This window comes from Fukomys damarensis, unplaced genomic scaffold (genome assembly GCF_012274545.1).
Source record: "Fukomys damarensis isolate Sample0158 unplaced genomic scaffold, DMR_v1.0_HiC HiC_scaffold_11, whole genome shotgun sequence".
NCBI classification, from domain to species: domain Eukaryota; kingdom Metazoa; phylum Chordata; class Mammalia; order Rodentia; family Bathyergidae; genus Fukomys; species Fukomys damarensis.
The window spans coordinates 6,753,200-6,779,939 of record NW_022900923.1 but is presented as its reverse complement, the minus strand read 5'-3'; the positions used below and the strand labels follow the sequence as shown (position 1 = coordinate 6,779,939).

The 26,740-nt window shown below is 46.3% G+C and overlaps 1 protein-coding gene across 3 annotated transcripts in view; it reads left to right on the top strand.

The window, feature by feature from the left end:
• Cenpf (centromere protein F) overlaps positions 1 to 26,740 on the top strand; it is a 47,995-nt gene that overhangs the window by 5,791 nt on the left and 15,464 nt on the right. For 2 of the 3 annotated variants that reach the window (XM_010642524.3, XM_010642522.3), the window contains exons 4-12: positions 5,279 to 5,391; positions 5,643 to 5,734; positions 7,383 to 7,674; positions 9,187 to 9,389; positions 11,859 to 11,984; positions 12,681 to 12,809; positions 14,897 to 15,019; positions 20,586 to 20,721; positions 22,361 to 25,728. In XM_010642524.3, coding sequence (XP_010640826.1) covers positions 5,279 to 5,391; positions 5,643 to 5,734; positions 7,383 to 7,674; positions 9,187 to 9,389; positions 11,859 to 11,984; positions 12,681 to 12,809; positions 14,897 to 15,019; positions 20,586 to 20,721; positions 22,361 to 25,728 — 4,582 coding nt within the window. Of the gene's footprint in view, positions 1 to 5,278; positions 5,392 to 5,642; positions 5,735 to 7,382; positions 7,675 to 9,186; positions 9,390 to 10,080; positions 10,208 to 11,858; positions 11,985 to 12,680; positions 12,810 to 14,896; positions 15,020 to 20,585; positions 20,722 to 22,360; positions 25,729 to 26,740 lie in introns of those variants that run through there. The other variant, XM_010642526.3, reaches the window with a different exon arrangement.

Here is a 26,740-nt window from a genome sequence, read left to right as displayed (position 1 = left end):
GTTGTGGAGGGCTTGGGGCCAGGACAGTGGCACGGAATCGCAGGGGCCATTGGGGATGCTGGAGGAGACCGGCTGGTCGCTACCATGGATTCCAGGCTGGGTGGGGAGGGGAGTGAGATCCCAGGATCTTTCCCCTGAGACCTGTGTCTCCCAGACTCTTCTTCAACATCGAACATTATGAAATCAGTTTGCCTATTTCTTTGCCGTGACTGGGCAATAAAAAAGTTGTTTATTCCACCTTTTTATTTTTAAAAAGCCCATTAGATGTGTTAATAAAAATAAGATTAATGGAGTCTAATGATATTTTGCTAGTTTAGAAATGGTATTTTCTTATTCTAATGGTAGGATTTTGTCAAAATTCTAGCTAAAAGGACTTTAATAACTTATCCCACTGTGGTGTGCACAAATATCTAGAAAATTTAAAAAAACAGCAACTTTATTTTGAAATGACTTTAGGTTGGCAGAGAAGTTCCAAAAGTAGTGGAGTTCTTGCATCTGTCCTTTGCCCAGACTTTCTAGTTGTTCACAGCTACACAACCAAAGCACAGTTTCCAAGCCAAGGAAAATGCGATTCTGTTAACTAGACATTATTAGAATTTCTCTGGTTTTCCAGTAAATCCTTTCCTGGCTGGATTCTGATCCAGGATCCCGCATCACATTTAGTTTAAGGTTTTCTTAACCTCTTCTAAAGCCGGGATGGTGCCTTCTCTTTTGTCCCCCTGACATTTCCGGAAAGCACTGGCTGGTTGTTTGGAAGGCGGCCTCTGCTGGGGTTTCACTGGGGAGTTTTTCTCAGTCGCAGCTCAGCTGACATTTGGGCCTGCATGGCCTGGAGGTACAGGGGGCCCACGTGTGCGGTCGGATCTCTGACATTTTTTGGGTGGAAGCCACCAGACTCCAGTGGTGTCCTATGCCATTCCTGAGTCTTGACAGTCAGGAGTCCCGGACCTTGGGGGGCCCTCTCTGATTGAAAACCCCTGAGTCAGACCCAGGCCACCCTACTGGGTCATTTGTACTAAGACCGGTGCAGGGTGGGTTTCTACCTTGGTGCTGCCTCATCCCACAGGGGACAAGGGGACATGACTTAATGACCTACGACCTTGGTCACTTGGGTAAGTTCCCTCTGCAGTGAAGCTCTGGACACCTCCTCTGTAAAGTGGCTGTTTTTCCCTTTGAAATTAATATACGTATGTATATATATATATTTATTTATTTATTTATTTATTTATTTATTTATTTATTTATTTATTTATTTATTTATTTATTTATTTATTTATTTATTTATTTATTTATTTATTTATTTATTTATTTATTTATTTATTTATTTATTTATTTATTTATTTATTTATTTATTTATTTATTTATTTATTTATTTATTTATTTATTTATTTATTTATTTATTTATTTATTTATTTATTTATTTATTTATTTATTTATTTATTTATTTATTTATTTATTTATTTATTTATTTATTTATTTATTTATTTATTTATTTATTTATTTATTTATTTATTTATTTATTTATTTATTTATTTATTTATTTATTTATTTATTTTGGTTCCGGGGATCAAACTCAGGACCTTGCTCTTGCGAGGTAGGTGGCGGCATCACTGAGCTTCACCCCCAGCCCTGAAATTAAAAATATCTCGATAGCAAGAAATTTAATTTTTTGTGGCACTGCTATAATAATGTGAAATCTACCTGCAGAATCAAAAATATTTTGCAAAGTTAAAACATTTAAAAAGTCACTATATATTTAGTGTTAGTATGCTTGCATTTGATAAGGTAATTGTTTTTCATGCCTTTCTCCAGTCCCTCCCTATCCACCCCAACTCTTGCTCCCCTTCTCATTTGAAAAAGTTCTTCCTATTTCTTGTTGTCGCTCTTTGCTTTGCTCTTTATTTGTACTTTGGGTTTCTCATATGAGAGAAATCATACAGTATTTCAGCTTGTGGGTCTGATCTCACTTAACCTGATGGTCTGAAGATGATAAATGACTCACGTGTATCCTTCTTTATGGCAGAGTAGTACTCCACTGAGTGTTTTTCTGTGAAAATGATTATTTTCCTGTGCAGAAATCTTTTTCTGTGATTTTTACTTTTGTGTCCAGTCTGTGGAGGAGGGTGGTTATCTGAAAGCTGCATGTTAGAGTGATAACCTCCTGTCTCATTGAGTTTTTCCTGTCATCCCACATACTGTGACAGCAGGGACCCTGTCCGTCCTAATCCTGCACCCATAGCATCTGACAGCTGTAGCCCTTCGCATTTTTGTTGAGTGCAGGGAAGATAGATCTTAGTTTTGGAAAACAGGTGCTAGGAAGTAGGAGGCACACCTCAGTATGTGGCATGATTGTTTCTCTGGAAAACACATTTGGGTGCTGTTTCTAGAAATATTTGTTTTAATTTTGGGCAGAAATGGGTATATTTTTAGAGAAAGATGCATTTGTATACTTTTCTATATTTCCTCTTATATTCATTTCTCTTTTTAAAATTTCTTTGAGACATGGTTTGGATAGTTAAGGCTGGCCTCAAACTCACTGTGTTTATGGTCCAGGCTGGCCTCAAACACACTGCGATCCTCCTGCCTCAGCCTCCCAAGTTGGGGTTATAGGCATGCGCCACCATGCCCATGCCTAGCTTTTTACATTTCTGTATTTCACTGCAGAATGACATATAGTAGCATTACCCGCAGCTGTAAAGTCCTCATGACTTCAAGACTAAGGTAGCAACTGTGAAATATTGGCATTGTTATTATCATTATTATTACCATTAAATACAGCATTATTACTATCAATGTTATTAGTCATCAGTGTCATCATTATGGGATTCAGACACTCCTGTGGCATATTTGATTTAAAAATGTTCTTCAGGGCCGGGACTGTCACTCAGCAGTACAGTGTCAGCCTGGCAAGCGCAACTCCCTGAATTCGATTCCCCCAGTACCAGAAAAAAAGAAATTCTTATTGCTGGGCATGGTGTCATGCACCTGTTGTCCTGGCTACTGAGGGTACAGAGGATACACAAAGATGTCTCAAAAATAAAAAAAGTCTTGTTAGTTATATGGTTATCAATGTTTATAAACGGGTACAAGCTGTGTATATAAAACCTTGAGCATAGAGTTCTAGATTATAAAAACTGGAGCGTACACAAAGTATAAACTATGAGAAACTTTTGAGTATAGTTTCCAGCTTACCCCTGGCCACCTTCAAGGGCAGTGAGGAATTTGCTGCTCCCTGGTGGCCACGGTCAGGTTTCCGGAAGGTCTGCAGGAGTCCGGTTCAGCCCTGTGGAATATTTTTATTTGTCAGAACCGTTAACGTTGGCAGTGTCATCCAGCTCAACCCAGTGGAAAACTCAGTTCTCTTTTGGTGGTGGTGGTTTTTATTATTCTGCCTACAGGGAAGGAGAAACCAAAAGTTTATGAAAATAAATAGCAGGTTGTACTTCACTTAATATTTAAGGTAATTTTTTTTTCTTCTTTTATACTTGCAAGGTCAGGGGAAAAGGAGGCTAGGTGTGAATCAGAGAGGGAAAAGAAACCCTGGTTTTGCAGGGCCCTTCAAAATTCATCTCTGGAATCTCTGGATGGTTGCCACACCGCAAAACACATGAAGGGCTTTGTGCCTGTGCTGTTTCTTTAGAAAATAGATGTGTCTGCTGAAACTTTGGGAAGTTGTGGACTCAGAATTTTATCTTTAAGATTCTTAGGAATTTCCTGGAGGAAAGCAGGCCAGGGCATATCCCTGGGTCACTCTAAGCACTCTTACCTCCCTCGTCTCCTTTCTACCTCTCAGGGCGACCTTCTTAAACCTTTGCTAGGCTGCGGGCTGCGGACCTGCTCGATACTGCGGCCCCTGGGTGCATCCGGTTTTCTCCAGCTTTTGAAATGTGGCTGCTGCCCATCGGGACAGATGAGCTGTAGCTAATCCGGTGCACCCCAGATTCTGAACATCTGGTACCAAAAAACGTGAAATGTCTCATTGATAATTTTCCCCAGGATTGCAAGTCCAAGTGATAGCAGCTTTACTTTGAAGACAACAAGTTCAATGAAATATGAAAGTTAGTTTCACTTGTATTCTGTTGCTTTTAAAAATGCTAATAGAAGACTTCTGTTGTGCAGTGCTTGACCCATGTAAGCTTAATCGGATGCTTTAATTTCCTGACCTGTCTCTAGTCTCAGTTCCTACAGCGCCCCTTCCTCCCCGGATTGAATTTGGAGCTTGGAAATTGAGCTCTTCCTTCCCAGTTATTTTTCGTTTTGAATAATGTGCGCAGGGCTGGCCAGGGATTTAGCTCAGTGGTTCCACTGCCTACCTTGCAAGCCCAAGGACCCTAGCTGGATCCCAGGCACCCCCAGCCCCCAAAAAATGCCCAGGGCAAGAGAATGGACCTATTAGTCCTTGGCTCAGCTGTGTGCTCCTCTTGTTTCTTTTGTTAGGCAAAATCAAAGCAACCTAGACTGGCAAGAATTGACGTTTCTTTAACGTAAGAATGGAACCTTAAAAAAGAATGGAACCTTAGCAGGCTGTGCTGATGCTGACCTGTAAATTCCCCTACTTGGCAGGCTGAGGAAGGAGGATCACTCCAAATTCTAGGCCAGCCTAGGATGGGTAGCAAGACCCTGTCTCACAAAACCAGCCAGACAAACAACCCCACCCCCTGAAACGAACAGACCCCTCTTTTAATGGGTTATTTGGTTCTGAAAGGCATTCAGAATTTCCCTGAATGATGGGGATTCTCTCTCTATACAACCTGTAACTCACTTTCCCCATCTCTTTGTAACTGTTTTCAGCTGTATCTTTTCTGGATGCATTATATTTAATTTTTGTATCTGCTTTTAAAGTGCCGTATAATGCATACTCTACATCGAGTCTGTTTTTGAAATGGTTACGCGTCATGGGTAATGTCACCATTCACTGACGTCCCTCTCCCTCCATGTTTCTCTGGGTTCCTTCAAACCCCTGTGTTTTCCTTGGGCTCAGAGTGTAAAATCGGCCTGGAGGTCATCCTGAGCCTTCCCACTCCTTAGCTGCTACCATGGTTACTGCAGATCTTCCTTACAGCCATTTAATAGCATCGCAAATAGAGTCATCATATTTCTCAAACTAGACTTGGACCTTTTAAAGAGCTGGTTCTTTTTAGTACCTGTGGGGTAGTTGGGATGGCTGAGGGTTCTGTTTTTGCCGTACCCAGGGATTGAACTCAGGACCTTGCGTTTGCGAGGCAGGCATGGTGCCACTGAGCTACATCCCCGGCCCATCCGGGTCCTTTTCTAACAGGTGTAAAACTGACCTGGAAAGGAGCCAGCAGGCCGCGCAGTCTGGGGACGCCTCTCTCAGCACACCGCAGAGGACCTTCGCCACTCCGCTCACCCCAAGTCAACTTTACAGCGGTAAAGATTGCTCCCCCTCTGGGGGAGAAGCAGTTCTTTAGCTGGGAAGTCAGTTCTTGACTTTGAATTCAGCCTTTAATTTGGATATTTAGAAAAGTGCATCTGGCTGCTGTGTATGTTTCCATGTATTTCGGTGTTTGAGTAATTTGATGGAAGCACTGTGTCTTTCTTAGTGCAGGGCACTTGTGACCTCTGAGCTGTTCGCCCAAATCACTGGGTGAAATCAAACCGTATTTCCTTGTCTGTGTTAGGTTCCAAGTATGAAGACCTCAAAGAAAAATATAACAAAGAAATCGAGGAACGAAACAGATTGGAAGCAGAAGTGAGAGCCCTGCAGGCCAAAGTGAGTTGATGGCGGCTGGAAGCAGAGCGCACAGTTAGAGCGTGGGGAAGGGCTCTGCGGTGGGAGAGCCGAAGGTGGCGCAGAATCCCTTACACGGAGCCGAGAAGTGTTTCGAAGACTGAGAGAAACCTTGCAGACCCTGGGGTGATTTCTTCTTAGTGTTTTTGTCAGCATGCTGTTCAGGCCGGCCTTGAACTTGCCATATTCCTCCCGCCTCAGCCTCCCAAGTGGTGGGATCACCGGCGGGCACCACCGTGCCTGGCATGTTTAGGTTTTAAAACTAGGTGGGAGTGAGGAAAATGGAGTGTGGAGGTTAGTTTATCTCCAGATACTGAATTCTCACGAATTCCAGGGGACCAGAGCTATAGAGTTCCCTGGTAAGATCCAGGGATGAGGAAGGAGTGAGTCTGGGGGTGATTCCCGATGCCCACAGGCAGATTTGTCACCTGGAGACAACTTTTGCTGTCCAGTCTTCTGGTGGAACGAGGGACGAGGCACTTGAGTCTCTTTATTAATGAAATGCTGGTTTCAGAGGAGAACGTCATCAGCACGATCTCCTCAGTTCTTTTAAATAAGCTGCTGGTTCACTTGGGAGGCTGAGGCAGGAGGATCAGAGTGTGTTTAAGGCCAGCCTGAACTGCATAGCAAGACCTCACCTCAACAACAGCAACAACAAAAAGCTGCTGGCCATAGTTTGACGCTCCGCTTTGATAGTGGAGAGAGGTGAGTGAAGGGACGTAATGTCGATAACATTTTAAAATGCAGATTTCTAATTCCCATTACCTAGTCCACTTCTGCCAGTCCTGTGCACAGTCCCACTTCTTCAAAAAAAAAAAAATCTCAGTTTGGCATTTACTAGGATTTTTCTGCTACACATAGAAACTGGGTGAGAGGCATGATTCAGCCAGGAGCTTCAGGTTGAATTTGTAAGTGGGGACTCTTGAGTACTGCGGCGCCACTTGTAGCCAATTCTGCCCTTGATGTAGATTCCCAGAGCGTTTTTTCTTTTTTGCCAGGCTAAGGTTCGAACTCAGGACCTTGCACTTGCAAGGCAGGCGGCGGTGCCCCTGAGCTAAATTCCTAACCCTCTTTTTCGTTCTTTTATGGAGAATGTGAGTCTCCTCCACATTCACCCTCATCCCACAGCAAGAACAGCGCTTACTATAAAGAGTGTGGGGCAGCGGCTCCAGTTGTGTTTGCTGTTTGTCAGAAAGAACGGAGGAGGAACAGTTCAGAAGCAGCGAGCGCCATTGTGGACTGGGAGACACCTGCAGTGGCATTTTTTGGGGAGGTGTGCGGAAGAAAGCGAGTCTGAAAAGATTGCTTGAGCTAAAATTTAATTTTGATTCTCCGTGCAAAGCTCTGGGGGGTGTGTGACCAAGGACAGGCAAAGGACGGCCAGGTTGGGATTGAAAGTGTCAGTGACTGCTCACCCGTGTCTGGCGGAGAGGGTGAGGCATGCCGAGTAAAGAGGGGCCGGCCCCTCAGCGCCGGCAAGTCTGGCCATGGCTGGCCCTGGGCCTTCGTGGTTCCCTGGACTTGACGAATGTTCTTTCTTGGTATGTGGTCCTGGCTTTATGTTTTATTTGAAAATAAATAGCATTGGGTGTTGAGACTCCAGGGCTCTGAAGGGTTTCTGTTTTTCCAGAGAGGCAGCCAGGCAGTGCCGCAGACCAGCATGAATCACCGCGACATTGCCCGGCACCAGGCCTCCTCGTCTGTGTTCTCCTGGCAACAGGAGAGGACCCCAAATCGACTTTCTTCTCATCCTCAAAAAACCCCAAGTAGGAGGGATTTCTCCGCATCTCACATTTTTGGAGAGGAAGAGGTGACTCCGAGTAGATCAGTTTTGCAAACAGGGCACAGAGATGCTAATAGCAGTTGGCACAACAGTTCCTGTGGTTCTCCTCTTTTGGGTCAATTGAAAAGCCAGAATCAAGGTAACTTCTGGAGCGAAATTAAGTTTAAATTAAGTGTTCCCAGGATCACTTCAGAGTCACTTACAGGGGGGTGTTCATCTTGGAGCTCACGTATGCATTTTGTTCGATGTGGCAGTAAGTAGCTTGTGTCCCACTGCCACGCCATCCAGGTGGCCGCAACCCTGTAACCTCAACCACAGCACCGCGGCCAACAGCCAGGCACGCCAGCTGGCTCTGGAATCTGCTCTAGAATTTGGCATGATATATTGAAATGATATATTGAAAATCATCACCGGCTTCCATTGGAACCAAGGTCAAGTGTATGTAGGAAAAAAGGTGGGAAGGCCAGGAATTTAGCTCAGCAGTTTGGTGGCCTGCCTTGCGAGCGCAAGGACCCGAGTTTGATCTCCAGTGCCAAAAAAGAAAAGAAAGAAAAAAGGTGGGAAAAAAGATCACTGTTAATTTTGGCAGGATGCTCCGAGGTTCATCCTGTTTTGATCTTTACTCACGATAAAACTAGTAAATTCAGAGGGTGAACTTTTCACTGCCTGCCACTCATCTGCATCGATATGGGCACAGATAAATATGGAGTGTGATTGAAATATATGCTGCATGTTTAAATTAACAATAAACCGTCACACTCAACGACGCGTGGCTGTTCCTCCCTCACTTCAGACACACTCATCCCTTCTCTCTGGCCACTTTCCAAAGCAGTTCTGGAGCCCTCTTTCCCACGTGTCTTTATGAGGTGTGATTAAAAATTCGGCGGCTGGGGATGTAGCTCAGTGGTGCCACCGCCTGCCTTGCAAGTGTGAGGTCCTGAGTTCGACCCTCAGTACCAAAAAAAAACATTCAGCAAATGCTGCACTGCGTGCCGTCCCACACAGAGGCAGCTCATGAAATAGTGTCCTTGTGTCCTCGTACCCTTTGGTCACCAGACCTGGCCCCGCTCCTTCCCAGAGTCACAATGACCATGAAAGGTCAACGTTTTCAGTGGACTCAGGACACTGGGGCAGCAACTGAAAGAGGACTTCCAGTACTGCTTCAGAAAGCTGCAGAGGTAGTGGGGTAACTGTGTTCAGAGCAAACAGGAAGTATTTTGAGGGGGATAAACGACAGGATGTCTTTTGCTGTAAGAAAATTTAAAAAGGGACACATTCACCGTATTTCTTGATCTCACATTGTATTAGTTTGCTAGAGTATAAAACAAATGGTTACTTTAACCAAAGTTATGATATCAGATGTACTTTTGGCAGCCTCTGTAAGATACCTGTTTGTGATTTTAGAAAAGCGTGTCCTCCCCAGGTTTTTCTGTGAAAACCTAAAAGAATCTATTTCTCTGCTTTCTATGGAGTATTTTACTACAAATGACAAATAGACCACTGAACTGAATTCATTTAGTTTCTTTGTTATAGCAAATCATTTAGATCTGTCTCACTGAAGATTGCAGAGTAGAGTAAAATAAAAGATAAATTCTGGACATTTTATAAAAAAATATAGGAACCGGAGTGTGGTTTTTGTTTGTGATTTAAGAGCTGAGAAGCAAGGTTAATGAGCTGGAACTGCGTCTGCAAGGACAAGAAAAAGAAATGAAAAGTCAAGCGCATAGATTTCAAGAGCTGCAGCTCCAGCTGGAGAAGACAAAAGCGGAATTAATTGAAAAAGACAAAGTTTTGAACAAAAACAGGGATGAACTAGTGAAAACGTCTGCACAGCATGACCAGGCAGCAACCAAGGTACTTGACTTTTCATGAATTCCTGAGAAATCTTCTTCTCACACTTTTCTTTGCAAACAGTATTTTGGACTTCAGTTTGTAGAATGAATGTGAGCGATGATCTTTGGCCGTGTTCTGTGTGAGCGCTCAGCCCACAGTCCAGGTTCTTAGCACGAGGGAGGGAGCTTAAAGAGAGAGTTAGGATGTGTGATTGAATTTAATCCATCCAGTGGTGGGACCGGTAAATATATTCCTTTAGATCGGCTAATTTTGAGTTGAATTTCTGCCCATCCAGGACTCCCTATGTGTGGGTGACATTTTACTCCTTCACATTGCACCTTACTGGTTTGAATCAACAAATCTTTGTTCTGGCTAACGTATTTGCTGATTTTTTGTTTGTTTGTTTGTTTGTTTTCTTTTGTGTTTTGTACCGGGGATCGAACTCAGGACCTTATGCTTGCGAAGCAGGTGGTGGAACCACTGAACTAAATCCCCGGCTTTGCTGATTTTTTTTAAAAAAAAATCAGACTGTGTATTAAGAGTTGTGCCTAGGGGGTACTGACAACACAACTCTGGCTTTTCCTTAGGGGTCCCTCCAGGTTCTGAAGATCCATTCGTGCAGTCCTTCCTGGGTTTTGTCTAATAAGCTACTTATCTCCTTAACTGGAAATTCGTTCCACCTTTCCCCTTCTTGTCCCCCATAGGAGTTTGTCAGTGTGTTTTGCCGACATCCGATCGTGCTGTGTTGATGCCATTCCCTGCCCTGCACGTCAGACAGGAGTCAGGGGAGTAGAGTTCGTGAGCGGATGCACGCTGTGGGTAGCACAGGACTTTCCCAGGTCTGCCAGCTGTTTGGAGGATGCTTGAATTCATGTCGAAAGAGTGTTGGGCTGGCTGCAGGCCTGGAGTGCAGCACATTTCACCGGTGAAAAACTCAGACCCAGACATTTCCGTGAGGGCCCAGGGTCACACGTTTCATATGGACTTGAGCGCTGGATGCTTTTTAGAATACTGTGGCATGTTTGTGACACCTAGTGGTCGGCTGCTTTTATGTGGTCCACGCATCGTGCCTGACAGAATGTCATTAAACAGGTTTTTTTTGGTACTGGGGATTGAACTCCGGGCCTTGAGCATGCGAGGCGGGCGGTGGCACCACTGAGCTAAACCCCTGGCCTGTCATTAAAATTAAAAAAAATAAAATATTGGTACTTTTAGAAAGGATCTTGTAAAAGCTATGTTTAGTGGAAAAGGACATTGATTCTGAGATAGGTGAGTGGGGGGCGCTGCCGTTTGAGGGAGTGCCAGTAGGGGGTGCCAAGGGCACACATCTAGTTTGCTGCAGGTGGTTTTTAAAATATTTTCCGCCGAGATTTGTCAACCATAATGATTTTGGACTGTTATTTGGACCAGTCTTGTCTGTATTGCTTACTGCCGTTTCCTCAGTACCTGGAACAATGCACGACACCGAATAGCTGCTCAGGAGGTATCTATTGGATTCATATTTTATTGTTGTTATAATCCCGATAGTATTTTTCCTTGGAGATTTAAAAACTCCAGGACAACAAGGATGAAAACAAAGCTATCTTACAGGGAGTGGATCAGTTTGAACCACTGGCTCAAACTCTTACAGTTTAAACTTTCCGGTTCAAAAGTTCTGACGTGTGCATAATCATTCCATCATTCTTGACCAGCTTTAAGGATTTGGGCCCAAGGGAATGCACGCTACACAGGAATGGGTTTTGCTACTCAATGAATCAAGGCCATTTAGTTCTAATCTAATTCTCAAAGAGCTTCCTACATTTTCAAAAATGCTTAGTGGATAACTGGCCCTGTAAGAAGGCCATGGGTTGTTTTTTGTGTTGCGTCTGGGTGCTTGATGAAAGATCAGGTGTGGTATCCCGGGGAGTTGGAACCTCCAGAAATATGAAGTACAGAGAAAAGGAAGCATTTCTTCACTGAAAATTTCTTACAAAATTCATTTCACTTGAAAAAATTACAAGAGAGAAACAGGCGCCCTCTGATTATGTTGTAGCACCTACATTTTTTTTCCAGGACCAGGAGTTGAACCTAGGACCTTGCGCTTGCCAGGCAGGCAGGGCACCTCTGAGGCACATTCCTGGCCTGCAACTCGTACATCACTAAGCTAGCACCACTGCCTTTGGACTCCCCTTTTCGTGCAACAGCGACAGAAAAAGCAGACTTGCTGCCTCAGGTTCCGCAGCAGATTGTGAAGAATTTAATTAAATGAGCTAATGCTTTATATCCCCATGACTATTTCCCCAAAGATCAGATTTATTTGTTCTGAAATAAATGTAGTGGTTTTTGTGTTCAGCAGACAGTTTCAAATGCAGCGTTTTATGAAAACGAAAAGATCAAAACACCTGTAATCTTACAGCAGATCTTGGAACTAAGATATTTCCTAAAACACAGACGGTGCCTTTTTCCTGGAATCATGTTGGCCTGGTGTGGAATGTTTTTATCTGCCCTTAGTGTACTGCGCTCGAACAAAAGCTGAAAAAGTTGACGGAGGACATGAGCTGCCAACGACAAAACGCGGAAAGCGCCAGATGTTCCCTGGAGCAGAGGGTCAAGGAGAAAGAAAAGGAGCTTCAGGAGGTACCGGAAGTGGAGTGGGGAGGGCGGATCCCCGGGGCTCTGGAGAACTGTGGTGTTGGAACGCTTGCCGATGTGGAGGGGAGCTGTCTGTTTATAATTTGGGAAGCTTTGGTGGGTGGGAAGGATGCCTCTGTGCCCACACCTGGTGTGGTGCTGGTCCAGCTTTGGGTTTTTAACCAGACGGGCGAATCAGTGCTCACTGATTTTCTTTCCCTGTTCTGTGATGTGCTGGAGAGTCCGTCCTGGGATCGAGAGGCTCCCCTTCTCACACCCTCGGAGCAGGAGGGCTGCGATCATACCTCTGTTGGCTGCAAAGCCCACAGCTGGAGAGGAGCCAGAGAGGCTGCTGTCCCCACGGGGCAGGAGTGGGCGGGGGTGCTGTCCCACGGGCCTCAGCCTGAGGGTGTGCCCGTGAGGGTCCAGGCCCTGCACAGAGGGACCAGGACCTCTGGTGTCCCCATGCGGTGACCCACGTTCACGAGGGCCTTGACCTCCCACCCTGAGCGGGAGAGGCAGCTGCCACCTCTTGTGTGGACCAGTTCTGGGTGCCTGTGGTCTCCATGGCAGCTGGCTGGGGACCAGGACCAGGGAGGGGATGGACGGGAGGCTGGGCTGAGGAAGCTGGGCCGGGTCCCCCTGGGCAGCCGCAGACTGCAGAGCCCCGCATGTGAGCCCAGCTCCTGCCCTCCGTTCTAGGAGCTCTCCCGACAGCAGCGGGCCTTCCAGACGCTGGACCAGGAGAGCACGCAGATGAAAGCCAGGCTCACCCAGGAGCTGCAGCAGGCCAAAAACACACTCCGCGGCCTGGAGGCCGAGCTGGATAAAGTAAGCGCTGGCGGTGGCTCCTTCCTTGGTCCCTCCTGGTCCTCGAGTGTGCTTCTCTCCCACAGATGTGAGGAGAGTGTTTTAAAAAACAGATACAGGGAGGGGGGCTTAGCTCAGTGGTTCCGCCACTTGCCTTGCAAGCGCACGGTCCCAATTTCAATCCCCGGTACGAAAAGAATAAAAAACCATACATAAAAGCATAAAAGTCACAACCCTAATGGAGTTTCATGTCATGTTCCGCACTTGCATCTATTGTGTAACGTTTAAATCAGGTGAAGCAGGGCGGGGTGAGGTGGCGCACACGTGTAAACACAGCACTTGGGAGGCTGAGGCGGGAGGATTGTTCCAATTTTGAGGCCAGCCTGGACTGCAGAGCGAGAGCCTGCAGCGTTTTGAAATGTGCAGCGCATTGTTGTTCCTGATGGCCGCCCTGTGTGCAATAGCTCACCAGAACTTCCTGCTGCTCTCTGACTGTAACTAGGCTGCCATCCAGCGCCCCTTCCCCGTCCCATTCTCCCGAGAGCCTCCCTACTCACAGCTTCCGCAAGACCCACTGGTTTGGACCTCATCTATCAGTCACGATTCTGTTGAGGAAAAAGTGTCTTCTCACTTCCCTCCCTCACCCGCATGGAGAGGAAACTCGCCCTTACGGCTCTGTCTCCTCCTCCAGAGAAGGAGGACTTACGACGTCAGATCCCAAGGTCCCTGGGTCCAGGGAGAGCTGTCCCACATCCTTCATGCCCCAGCAGGTAAAGCACAGGAAGTCCTACCTATTTGAGACTCACTCCAAAGCAGTCTCACCACCCAGATTTGTGGCTTCCCGGGTCTCACTGCTGTGACGCTGATGTGCTTTCTGCGTCCCCCCCGGGTCCCTTCCAAGCTGCAGACTCGAGCTGGCCCATGGCACCCTTCCCGTGGTGACCACAGGGCTCCAGCTCTGTGACCTGCTCCTCCTGGTCTCCGGGCCGTAAACAGTGCTTCTGTCCTTCACGTCGGCCCGCACCTCCGCGTCATCCTCGTGTTTCCTTTCTCCCGCACTCCTGTGCAGTCCACCGAAACTGCGAGTCCACCTTTACTTGATCATCACGTGTTCGTATGTGTATAAGCACACACCCGTGTATATACACGGACAGACATCTGTTTGCGTGTCAAGGAGGTAAAGCCTATTTAAACCTGTTTTGTGTTAAAATATAAAATTTATGGAGGGTGAGTGTACAGCTCTACATTACAGGTGTAAGGTGTGCTCTCTGGAAACACAACTCTCCGAGTCCCCAGCCTCCCTGCCAGGGCCCAGCCTGACTTCTGTGTCTGTCTTTCTACTTGCTGTGGCCCGTGAGGCCCTCTGACTGCTTTCGGTGCTGCCCTTTGCCTGCCCTGTCTGCTTTCCCTGGGTACTGCAGCCTCCTCCTGGCTTTCTGTCCTGTGCGTCGACCTTGTCACTCTCTCATGCGGCCACTGCCACTGTATCTTAGGTTGCGTCCTCCTCGGTCCTCTCCTGCTCTCCTCGCTGTGTCTCGCATGTGGCCTTGCCTTTGCCTGGCTATGCTGAGCTCGGGCCTCGCCGGCTTCTCCTGCCTGGTGCACGGTCCTTTGCTGCTCAAGAGTCCCTTGATGGTCCCGTCTCCGCTGTGTGCCTACTTCCTGTTTTCTTCAGCTCGCTTACTTTCTCTCCATGGTGCACACGTCTGACCCCCTGTGCAGTTGCTCGTTTTGACACATGTCCTGTTGCTCGAATCTTTCTTTCCAGGAGCTCAGGGACTGGTGTCTGTTTAGTTTGCTGTCGGGCTGCACCACCTAAGGACCTAATATCTGTCGCTGACAGATGACACAGCCCTTGCGGGCAGTGGCTCATTCTTTTTCTGTGTCTTCTTTCCCCAGCCTCCCCTCTTTCATCTGTGTGCTGCCCCCGAGGGACGTCCCAGGTTCCCGCCATGGGCTCTAATTTGGAGGGTTGTGGTGACACAGCTGGGGCCTTGGCCAGAGCGGCCCCGCTCTTACATTGCTTGAGCTTGTTCCGCTTTACGAATAAATGATCATTTGCAAAGGGAGGAGCATGAGGGTGAAATTTGCTCCCCCTCCCACTGTAGGTCTCATCAGCAAAACTACAGTTAGAGAAAAATTTGGAAGAATTTAAGCAGAAGTGCAGCAGAATGGAACAGGCTTCCGAGGAAAGGCAGGTGGAAGAGCAGGCCCTGAGGAGCAGCAGCCAGGTGAGCGAGGGGCGGGTGAGGCCCGGCGTCTCAGCCCTGCCGGGTGGGGAGAACGTCGGCGTGGGTTTTGGCAGGTTAGCACGACCGTATACAACTTTCTTTTTTATTTGCCAGAACTATTACGAAGTCTTCTGTCATAGGACCTGTGACATAGAATTATGTGCTTATTTTTTCATTTTTTGCATTCTGATGGAGTTATTTGCATGCACGTAGCAGTTAGAGGAAAATACGACTTGTTTTGAGAACTTCACACTCAAGTTTTTAAAGATTGTTTTAGACCCTCTCAGAGGTGGGAAGACGGGAGAAAGAAAGGGATTTTCCCAATGGAAAGCAGCAAAATTATTAATAAGAAGTAGTTTTTCGATTGCCTTTCTAGCCAGGCGTGGTGGTGTGCGCCTGTATTCCCGGCACTCGGAAGGCTAAGTGAGGAGGACGATCGCCGAGAGTTCGGGGCTAGTCTGGACTGCTTAGTGAGAGCCTGTCTCAAAATAAAGCAAAGTTGCCTTTCCAAGGGTTGGCCTCTGAGCGCTGCAATATTAAAGGCATGTAGAAGGTCACAGATTGAAATAAACAGAAGTAGTGCTAGATGGTGGACTTCTGGATTTGAAATTCTTATGAAAATCACTAACTGGGATTTCTGCTGCTCTGGCTGCCCTGGCCTGAGTCTTTGGTGTGTGAAGGTGCAGGTGCCGCTGTCTTTGGAGCCGCGTTTGGTCACAGCGTGCTGGGAGATGTTTACTGAGGGGCCGGCAGTGGTGTGAACCCCGTCGTTCCTGCTGACAGGAAGTGACCTGTGCGTTCTTCACCTGGGCTTCTCTCTGCATCTGTTTAGTGGCCTGCAGTTGATTTTCAAAAGCTTAAATAATGTCAGTTAGGAGTGGTTAACAGACTGGAGCAGTCTGATCCAAGCCGCGCAGGAAAAGGAACCGCAGAGGATCAGTGGAGTTTCTTCTCCCTCCAGTGTCCCAGGAAAGAATGTTTCCTCGCTTATTCTCAGGGTTTCACTATGACTTTTACACTGCGAAGATGAGAGTCGAAGTGCTCCGCTGCATGAGGGAAGAAGGGCGGTCTCAGCACTTTTAATACCTGGGGCTTTGCAGGGTGGGGCACGGCGGTGAAACCCAGGGCCCCTGGCACAGCCAAGGGCACAGGGAAGCTGTGCAGAGGGCGCGCTGCTGGAGGTGAGGGTGAGGGACGAGGCCTGGCCCCTGCCCTCCTGGGACCCCCTGGAAGAAGCTTCAGAAGCTGCAGTGGTTTCGACTTCAGATGGAAGTGTTTGTTGCCGCGGAACCAGTGTTTGCCTTTTGGCCGGTGGGCCTGACCTGCAGATGCTTCTGCTAACCCTGCCCCGGCAGACTGGTGTGGAGCCCTTCCTTCCCTGCCCGGGCTTCCCTTGCAGCCAGCAGCTGTCCGTGACATTTTGTCAAAGCAGTCATCTGGGAGGTGCAGGCTGGGCCAAGCAGGCCCCGTGGGCCGGACGTGTTTGTCCCCGCGGTTCTGGCCTGTCCCCTGCAGAGCTGCTTCCGGTGGGCTCCAGTCTGTCCGAGCTTCACCCATACCCACTGTCACTTGTACCCCACACCTTCTGTGTCAGGTGACAGCGGCGCAGGTGGGAAGTGCTTGCACAGGGTCTGCCCATGAGGCCAGAACTTGCCATCTTAGCTAATGTTTAATATGCCTCCTCATTTGAGGGTGATAACGATAGTTGAAAGGGTTTAGCTGGGTCCTGAACTTAGGTACTGGGACCAGATAAGTGACTTATGGTAAGTGTGCTGGTTAGAACTCGGAGATACAAGTGTAATGAATGGTGTTAGAAGGAACGAAACTTGAATACAGATCGCTTTCCGGCCCGCTGCCTGCTGTGTGACCCCGAGGCAGTGACTTACCCTTTCTGAGTCTGCCTATAGGGACAAATAATACCTCCACTCATGCAGGCTGAATTCACGAGCAAAGTCAATCTTTGTGTTCCGAGTGCAGCCTGGTGCTCAGTACAGTACTGCAGCCCACCTGCTTGTAGCTTTGGTCTTCACAGCTGCTGTGATGTTTGGATGTTGGTATTGTTTTCTGTGGCCTCCAGGCACGGAAGGTCAGGAGCAGGGGACGACAGTGCATTTGGGGTTTTCCGTATTGAGAACTTTGCCCCTTCCCTGACACTGCCACTCCGGGTGTCTCCCCAGGTGTGTAACTAACTGTAAGTTCAGTGCAGCATGATTAGCAGGCTTGTAGGTTTTGGATGCCGAAACCATGTGACAGTTGCCCTGAAATCTTCCTTGTCTGTGTTCAGTCACCGAATCCGCTGCGTGCAATGAGAGAGCATCAGTACAGGGAAATGTGATTTTGTGGCCCAGTCACGGGTAAAGTTCGCATTTAGCATGGAAGTGAGCAGAGGGCTTAGATGCCGATCAGCGCCATCCAGTGCCGGCTGTGTCACGTTGCGGGTTGGCAGTAAAATGCCGCGTGACCGCGTGACGGCAGGATGAGGGAACACTCACTCGGGGACCTTCGCGAGTGCAGGGATCAGGATCGCGCCTCCAAGGAGCTGGTCTGGCAGGAGCAGTGATACGGGGAGGGAGAAGCGCGCCCTGTACACCCATTGCTCTGCCTTCACCCCGCCAGGGACGCATCGAGCTGCTCTCACGGGTGGGACCGGGAAGGGGCGAGCACTAGCTGAAATTTGTTTCGTCTGGCCCTGGGAAGTGATGCTTCCCTTGCTGCCCCTGAACCGAGGTCGATCTGGGTGGAACTGCGCGCTAAGCTCTCATGCTGGCTGGCAGTTCGAGGGGTTTTTGTTGTGTTTTTCCGGAGTTGTGCCCAATTTTGCAAATCATGCGAGGACGGAAGAGACGCCCAGGAGGAAACATCCTGTGTGCTTAACTCATTGTTGGTAATGAGATACGCAGTCATGTCCTAAGTGGCTGTAGACTCGTGGAGAACTGATTGCTGATGGATAGCAGCATGCACACCCATTTTCAGATGTTCATTTTCTAAATGCTGGCCACTAAAAATTCGTGGGTTGATTGTAACCGTAGCATTATAAGCCTGCTGGGTCCCAGGATTGGCCGAATGTTTCTTTTTGGAAGCAAATATTTACGAAGCTAATGCCAGGACAGAAAAAGACGCGGCGGGCTAATCTTCCCATCCGGCTCGCTTTTTATTTCAGTGTCTCCACGTTGGGCCGAGATGGACGGAGACCAGCAGATGTGTAAACGTCCACCTCCTGCCTTCGTGGTCCATTCTCTCTCCCTCTTCTCTTTCTGATTGGGAGGCACCCAGTTTTACCTGCAGCATCTTCCTTGCCCAGCCCCCTAGAGGTAGACGTCATCCGAATAGATTGTTTCAGCTGAGCTGTTTTTTTCTGGCTCTTTGAGACTGGGTCTTGCTGTGCAGTTCAGGTTGCCCTTGAACTCACCATGTAGCCCCTGCTGGTCTTGAACTGACTGCCATCCTCCTGCCCTAGCCTCCCGAGTGCTGGGATGACAGGCGTAAGCCACCATGTGTAGAGTGAGAATATTTTCTAAACTGTAAGATAAAAAATCTAAGTCAACCCAGGCAGTGACTTACATGTCAGTCACTCCTTCGCCTTGGCCTCTTTCAGCACTGATCGGGGCCTTCCCACTGGTCGGGGAAGAAACACCAATAACAACACTTACCATTGGCACTGTGCTTTGAAGTATTCTGTCTTTCATACCTGGGATCTCATTGGATGGGTGATTCTTCTGTGCCCAAGAAACAAACCGGTGATGATGTCTTCCTTAGTCTAATGGTGCTGACTTAAGTCCATGGCCATTTTTGCCTTCATCATTGTGCTTTTGCACAGTTTGATGTAGACCAGCACAAGCATTGGCCTCTCACTGTGCATGGATTGATATCTTCCTTTGATATCTTCATCAGTTTCGCAGTGGAAGGCAGGCAGGACAGGGACACCGGGGACAGGAGTAGCATACCGACAACAGGTTCCGTCTCATTTTAATGCTGAAATGAATGTGTATACGGGAGTGGAGCCGCTGCCAGCAAGTTCCCCAGTACTCTCTGCTAGCCAGCTTCTCCCGCTTCTTGCATTTGGCTTTGCTGCCTTGGTCCCCATCTGCTGGTAGTAACCAGGCAGATGACGGCGGGCAGTCTTCCAACACAGCGGCGCCGGGGCCATCTGTTTCCTAATGATGCAGTAGGGTTTCGAAGGACGGGTCTTAATTGTTTCTTTAAGATTCAAAAATATCGTCCTACTTCTCAGAGGGCTGTTTTCAGGGTTTTGGAAATGCAGTTAAAAAAAAAAAAAATAGCCTCATGATTTTTCTCCCCCTGAAGGTTGTAGGACTCTTGGTCCTGTTGGTTTGTAACAATCTGTGCTAGTGCCCTGGATGCGGAGGGTGGTGGATCATATGCTTTGAAATACTTATCAGCTATAAAAATCATTAAAAGCAGAGTAGGGTATTTGGCATATTTATTAGGTGAGTCTTACATGGTTAAGCAGTTGTGTTTTTATTTGGCATGTAAATATTGCTGGATTTTAAGCTTAGAAGTCCCCTGAGATAATGGAATGGGAATGCATAAATGCATCTCTGCTATTTTATTGCACATTGATGCCGGATACTTATTTAATCGGGTTCCCAGGGAACCCGTTTTCACTGTGAAAGCTCCGACTCCCCCATCAGAATTAATTACTATTCTGTGCTCCAGCCTTTAATTCCTCATAGCACACTGTGTATCTCTTTAGTATTGAGAGCCTGGTGTTGTCTTCAGTGTTGATTTCACATTTTCTGTCTCTGGAGGGCACTTGTTCTGAAGCCAGATTCTATCTTTTTTATATGTGTATTCTTTCCTCGTAAGATGCATTCCAGTATTTTGAACACTAGATTTTCCTAATGAAAACATTTATTGAGGGTAATTTTACGCATAAAGACATTCCTGTCACAGTGAACCTTAAGATGGTTTTGCAAATAAAAGTGAAAATTTATAATACGAATATTTTGATTCATGAATACATCTGCTCTTTGCAAAGATATATTTGATTGGTCAGGTACGCTACGAACTTGGAGTGCTTTTTTGCTTTGTTTCTGGTGTTCTGAGACCGAGTCTCCCTGTGTAGTTCAGGCTGCTCTTGAACTCACTGTGTAGCCCAGGCTGGTCTTGAACATACAGTGATCCTCTTGCCTCAGCCTGTTGAGTATTGGGATTACAGGATATGCCAGCGTGCCCAGTGGAATGTGAGGCTTTTATCTTGAGGATTATGTGAATAGGCTCGTCCTTTTGAACTAACTCTGTGAGAGCCACGTGTATGACTAAAAAGTTCAAAGAAATACATTTCTTGGGGCTGGGGTTTAGCTCAGTGGTTCGGCCGCCTGCCTCACAAGCACAGGGACCCGAGTTCAAACATTGTCTGATCTGGGTTTGGTGTTTCTGATTTGATTTTTATTCATGGCTTTTGAGTCAAGTATTCTAAGCTACTGTTGTTGAGTAGAAGAAAGGGGAAATGTGATTCTTCGTGAGATACCCAGACGCTTCTACCAGGGACAGAGGTCAGCTGTGCCAGCATCTGTATTGATTATGACCAACACTTGCGTTTTAGGAAATGAAAAAGGAAAATGGCTTCCTTAGAGCTCAGTCTGAACAAAGGGCCAGAGAAGTCAGCCACCTGGAGGAGGAGCTGCGGAAAGCCCGAGTGTGTTTGAGTCAGAGCCAGAACTTCACGGAAGAAATGAGAGGTGAGTGAATTCAGAGCTGTCCGGTTCTCAGCTGTGATCCAGTGAGGAAGGCAGTGGCCTTGGCCTAGTGGCAAAACCTCTGAGCTTTTCTGTCTGTCCCCACAAAAGATGCCTCCAGACATGTGGAGGAAGTTTTGTCTTCCATTTTAAGTTCCAGTGTGGTAGTTAAACTTCTAAAATTTAGGACGGAGCGAGTTCCAAAATACCTGGTTTTTAAAATCACTTTGAAACCGGAAAAGTAAAGGTCTCCCACACGAAACCTCCTCTCACCTGAATGCTGGTCTCGGGGTCTCCAGTGGGTTGGTGTCGTCCACACAGCCCTTCGTTCTCCGCCGTCTGCCTCAGATCGCAAAACCCTGATACTCAGTGCATTGTTTCCAAGCCCTTCGCGGCCTATGTACTTTGACAACTTACTGGATCGAATGATTTTAATTTCCTAATTTTAAAGCCAACGAATTATGTGGTCCATATCAAATGAATCCACATTTATTTCATATTTCTTTGTCCCCTAGTCTTTCACAATTTTTTTTCTCACCTGATCTAGGAATTTCTTTTATTTTTGACCTGTGACTGTGTGTCACGCTTCTTTATGATTATTTTAATTTTAATTTTTGCATTTTTTTTGAGGCAGTGTCTCATTATGTTGTCCAGGCTGGTTTCAAAGTGGTGGGCTCAAGCCATCCTTCTTCTGCCTCATCCTCCCAAGTAGCTGGAACTAAACCTCCTGGAGAGAGCGTTCTGTTTTCTGTAGCAGCAGGTAGAAATATTTGTCCTGCAGGAAAGCTTTTGGAGTGTATGGTCACTGGGGCGTTTCCCAGTGCTGGCCACCCATGTTGTTGACTGAGGTTCTCCTGAGTGAGACAGACAGAAGCACTTGGGGACTGTCCCAAAGCTGTCAACTTCTCAGATTAGAGATTAAGATTAAGATTAGAGGGCTGGAAATCTGTGTGGCTTCTCATTTAGCATTGAACCTGAGAGGCCCTCGACTCTCAATCTCCCCAATATGCCAGATTCGATCACAACCAATGAATGTGAATCTGAAGTCTTTATCATCACTGAAACCTTCGGAAGCCTTGTGTCAGAGAAACATCATGGTTATTCTCAGCCAGAAAGGAGTTTGGGGAGAGGCGAATCATTGAATAGAAAGTAAGGTGGTCATGGAAGTTTCCAAATGATTCTAATTCTCTCACCACCCTTACTGGGAGGGATTGAAATGTGGGTGAAATTATCCCTCAAGAATAATCCCATGTAGGCCGTGAGAGTTACTGATATATAGCGTCGTGGACTTTTGGCTGAAATGGTAGAGTAGCTGTTTATTTTTCACGGACATCAGAACTGCCTCACAGTGAACTGGGAGATTTTCACTTTAGTACTATTCTTCCTGTTTTCTCTCTTCCAATAAATATTTCAAAAGATGGAAAAAATACAGATATATTAGTTTGTTTGGATTTTTAAAAGGAGCTTATAGTTTTTAAATCGTTTTATTGCAGTGCTGGGGATCGAACCCAGGGCCTTCCAAGTGCTAGGCAAATGCTCTACCAGCTATCCCCAGCCCTAGAGTTTAGGAATCTGATAGAACACTTTTTTATTAGAGACACTGACAGATTTGTTTGGTTTTTTTAAAATCTTTTTTAAACAGCTAAGAATGCCTCTCAGGAAACCATGATGAGAGAGCTTCAAGAAAAAATAAATCAGCAAGAGAACTCCTTCACTTTAGAGAAACTGAAACTCACCTTGGCTGATCTGGAAAAGCAGCGAGACTGTTCCCAAGACCTTCTAAAGAAGAGGGAACATCACATTGAGCAACTGAACGAAAAGTTGAGCAAGATGGAGAAAGAGTCCAAAGCTTTAATGAGTGCCTTGGAGTTAACAAAGAAAGAATACGAAGAGTTGAATGAAGAGAAAACTCAGTTTTCTCGTTGGAGAAGTGAAAATGAAAAACTTTTACATCAGATGGAATCAGAAAAGGAGAGCTTGCAGAGTAAAGTCCACCACTTGGAAATGTGCCTCAAGACACAACAAATAAAAAGCCATGAATATAACGAGAGGGTAAGAACCCTGGAGATGGAAAGAGACAATCTGGGCGTGGAGATGCGAAACCTGTGCAGTGTGGTTGACAGCAAGACGAGGGAGGCAGAGATGCAGAAACAAGCGTATGAGGGGCTACAGCAGAAGGCGGAGCTCTCCGAACAGAAGCATAAGAAGGAAATGGAAAATCTGTGCATGAAGACTTCTCAGCTTACTGGGCAAGTTGAAGACCTAGAGCAGAGGCTTCAGTTACTGTCAAGTGAACTACTAGACAAGGCCCAGCATTACCAGGAGCTGCAGGCTGAATATGAGAACCTCAGGGATCTGTTCAAATCCAAAGAGTCTGCACGGTCACAGGGGGACCATCAGAGCAGTTGTCTGGCTTTTGAACAGCAGTCAGCAATGAGTGCTTCCTTTGTAAATGTGATGGGAGAACAAGGAAGCAATTCTTTAGAAAGGAGCCGGTGTCTTTTAGATGCAGACCCAAGTCCAAAAAGTCCGGCCATCCTACACAGTAGAGTCATTTCGCTCGAATTTTCCTTAGAATCTCAGAAGCAGATGAACTCGGATCTGCAGAAGCAGTGTGAAGAGTTGGTTCACATCAAAGAGGAAATAGAAGAAAATCTCATTAAAGCAGAACAGATGCATGAAAGCTTTGTGGCCGAGACAAGTCAGTGCATTTGCAAGTTACAGGAAGACACTTCTGTTCATCAGAATGTTGTCGCTGAAACTTTAGTTGCCCTGGAAAACAAGGAAAAAGAGTTACAACTTTGGAAAGCAAGATTAGAAGTTGAGCAAGTAGAGATTCAAGAATTAAAAAAGAGTAACCAGCTCCTGGAAGACTCTCTAAAGGAGCTACAGCTTTTATGTGAAACCCTGAGCTCAGAAAAAAAGGAAATGAGTTCCATTATTTCTCTAAGTAAAAAAGAAATTGAAGAGCTAACCCAAGAGAACGGGACTCTCAAAGAGATGAATGAAATCTTAAACCAAGAGAAAATGAACTTACTCCAAAAAAATGAGAAATTTTCAAACTGTATAGAGAAACAAGAGAAAAGCATTTCAGAGTTGTCTGATCAGTACAAGCAAGAAAGACTCTTTTTACTACAGAGATGTGAGGAGACGGGAAGTGCATTTGAGGATCTTAGTGAAAAATACAAAGCAGCACAAGAGAAGAACTTGAGGTTAGAATGCTTGCTCAACGAATGCAACAGTGTTAGTGAAAGTAGGAAAAACGAATTAGAGCAGCTAAAGGCAACATTTGCAAAAGAGCACCAGGAATTCTTCACAAAATTAGCCTTTGCTGAAGAAGAAAACCAGAAGCTAATACTAGAGTTTGAGGTGGTGCAGCAAGCTTTGAAGTCTGAGATTAGGGACCTCCGCTCGAGTTCCAAGAGTGAGACTGATGCCTTACAGCAAGAAATCACGGCTTTAAAGGAAGGACAAAATAAGATGCAAAAGGAAGTTAATGACTTATTTCAAGAGAATGAGCAACTGATGAAGTTAACCAAGACCAAACATGAAGGTCAGCATCTCGAATTGGAGCCAGTTAGGGACCCTGTGAATGAAAGAGAGAGTGAGATCGATATGTGCAGTTTCCAACTTCATACGGATCTCGGGGTTGAAGACATTGCTCCTAACAATTCTAATGCACAGATGGTACAATTAGAAGCTTTGATAGGAAATACGGAATTAAACCCTCAGGAAAGTGAGAAGGAGAAAGAGAGCCTGCAGCAGGAGGTACAGACACTTAAAGGAGAATTAAAAGCTGGCAACCTCCAAGGCCGTTCGTCCCAGGAAATGAGCGGCCTCATGGACTGTGAAGCGGATGCAGAAGGGAAGTACAGTGCGGTGCTTTGTGAGCTGTCCCCAAGGCAGGGTGACCATGCACACTGGCGATGTTCTTCTCTGCAGGCAGCCTTGAGCAAGCTGGGCGAGCTGGAGAAGATGTGTGAGATGCTGCAGGTGGAGAAGCTGCAGCTGGTGTCGGAGCTAAATGACTCAAGGGCAGAGTGTATCACAGCAACCAGTAGAATGGCAGAAGAGGTAGAGAAGCTAGTGAATGAAATGAAAATATTAAATGATGACAACGGCCTTCCCCAAGCTGAGTCTGTGGGAGAAATGCCCGCCAACGAATTTTATAAATGGAAAAATGAGCAGACACTTGTGTCCTCGAACCCTTTAGATACCAGCAATTCCTACGAGCAGCTGACCTTGTCAAATAAAGAGGTTCAAACGCACTTCGCCGAACTGCAGGAGAAATTCTCATCTTTACTAAGCGAGCACAAGATTTTACATGACCAGCGCTGTCAGATGAGCTCCAAGATGTCGGAGCTATGGTCCTACGTTGACACGCTGAAGGCTGAAAATTCAGCCTTGTCAGTGAATTTGAGAAACCTACAAAGTGACTCGGCAAAGGAGATGAAGCCAGAGGAACATGTTCTGTCACTGTCCTTCTCTTGTGTGACCAACAGCCCTAGTGTGACAAGTTTTGGAGAGTCCTCTTTTTACAAAGATGTTTTAGAACAGACCGGTGACACGTCTTTTTTGAGTAATTTAGGGGAGAGTGTTCCAACAAATGCCAGCTTGGAGGAGGAGTGTCTGACCACAAAAGAAGCCCCAGCCACCGCGGAGAGGAGTGTGGAAGAACTCGAGACCCTTTGTCAGGGGTACCTGCGGTCCCTCAAGAATCTGCAAGAGGAAATGGAAAGTCAAGCGATGGTAAAAGATAAAGAAATTCAAGAGCTTGGGGAGTTATTAAGTTCTGAAAGGACGGAGCTGGACTGTCTGAGGAAGCAGTACTTGTCCCAAAATGAGCAGTGGCAGCAGAAGCTGACAAGTGTGACGCTGGAGATGGAGTCCAAGCTGGCGGCTGAGAAGCAGCAGACGGAGCACCTGTCCCTCGAGCTGGAGGTGGCGCGGCTGCAGCTTCAGGGACTGGAACTAAGTTCTCAGTCCTTGCTTGGTGCCGACAATGAAGAGGTAAGAACCCAAGTGGGCCTGCTGTTTCTCAGTTTGGGTGACCAGTTGGCCTTCCATCGATGTTTGTGGAATTGGAGTCAACCTGAAATCTAAGTTAGAATGTTTTTAGGGTTCAAGGAAATAAAATACCAAAGTTTTTTTTTTGTTTTTTTTTCAAAACCAACCAGAACTCTTGAAACACGAGGGAACCTTAGGGAGGAATAAATTTTTTTTTTTTAATTTTTGGTACCGGGGATTGAACTTGGGTCCTTGCGCTTGCAAGGCAGGCCACCGAACCGCTGAGCTAAATTCCCGGCCTGAATAAATTTTTATAGTGATTAGATTTAAGCACTCATTTCTGGAAAATTACCTAAGTCTGGAGAAAAGGATTAAAGAGCAGTGTGAGTGCGTTTTTACTGTGGGTTAATAAGACATACTTGGCTATTAAGAGTTTCTGAGTGGTAATGTGACAGACTTTTAGCCTTTTTCAGACTATTTTCATTTTAATGTTAGCATTATAGTCAAAACAAAATAGAAGAACTACTTTACATATTACTTAGTTTTCCCTAACAATGTGTTATGGTACAAATTGGTAACTTGGTATCAAGTAATTTAAAAAGGCATTTCTGTCCTTGAATACAAGATTGTTGTTTCATTACTTACGACTTTGTCCTTCCAGTCGGCAAGCTTTCCTAATAATGGTGCCCAGAGTGTGAGTCTCACTGTCTGCCTTTGTGAGGTAGAGAAACAGGTCATGGTGGGAGGACAGGAATCGTCACAGTAGCAGGCTTCGTTTTATAGATGAGAGGGAAATGAGAAGCCTACGTGCAGTTTAACCAAACATATGCAGAGTTGACGCTGCACAGATGGGGAGTTGAAGTCCTTAGGCTGGATGTCTGCTCATGAACCTTCACTGCCTTCTCTTATTAGGGTTAATATCATAAATACTAAGGATGAAACCTGGACATGTCAAATGGAATTTGTTAGTCCTATATTTGATAATTACAAAAAGATATATATTAAAGTAGGTAGA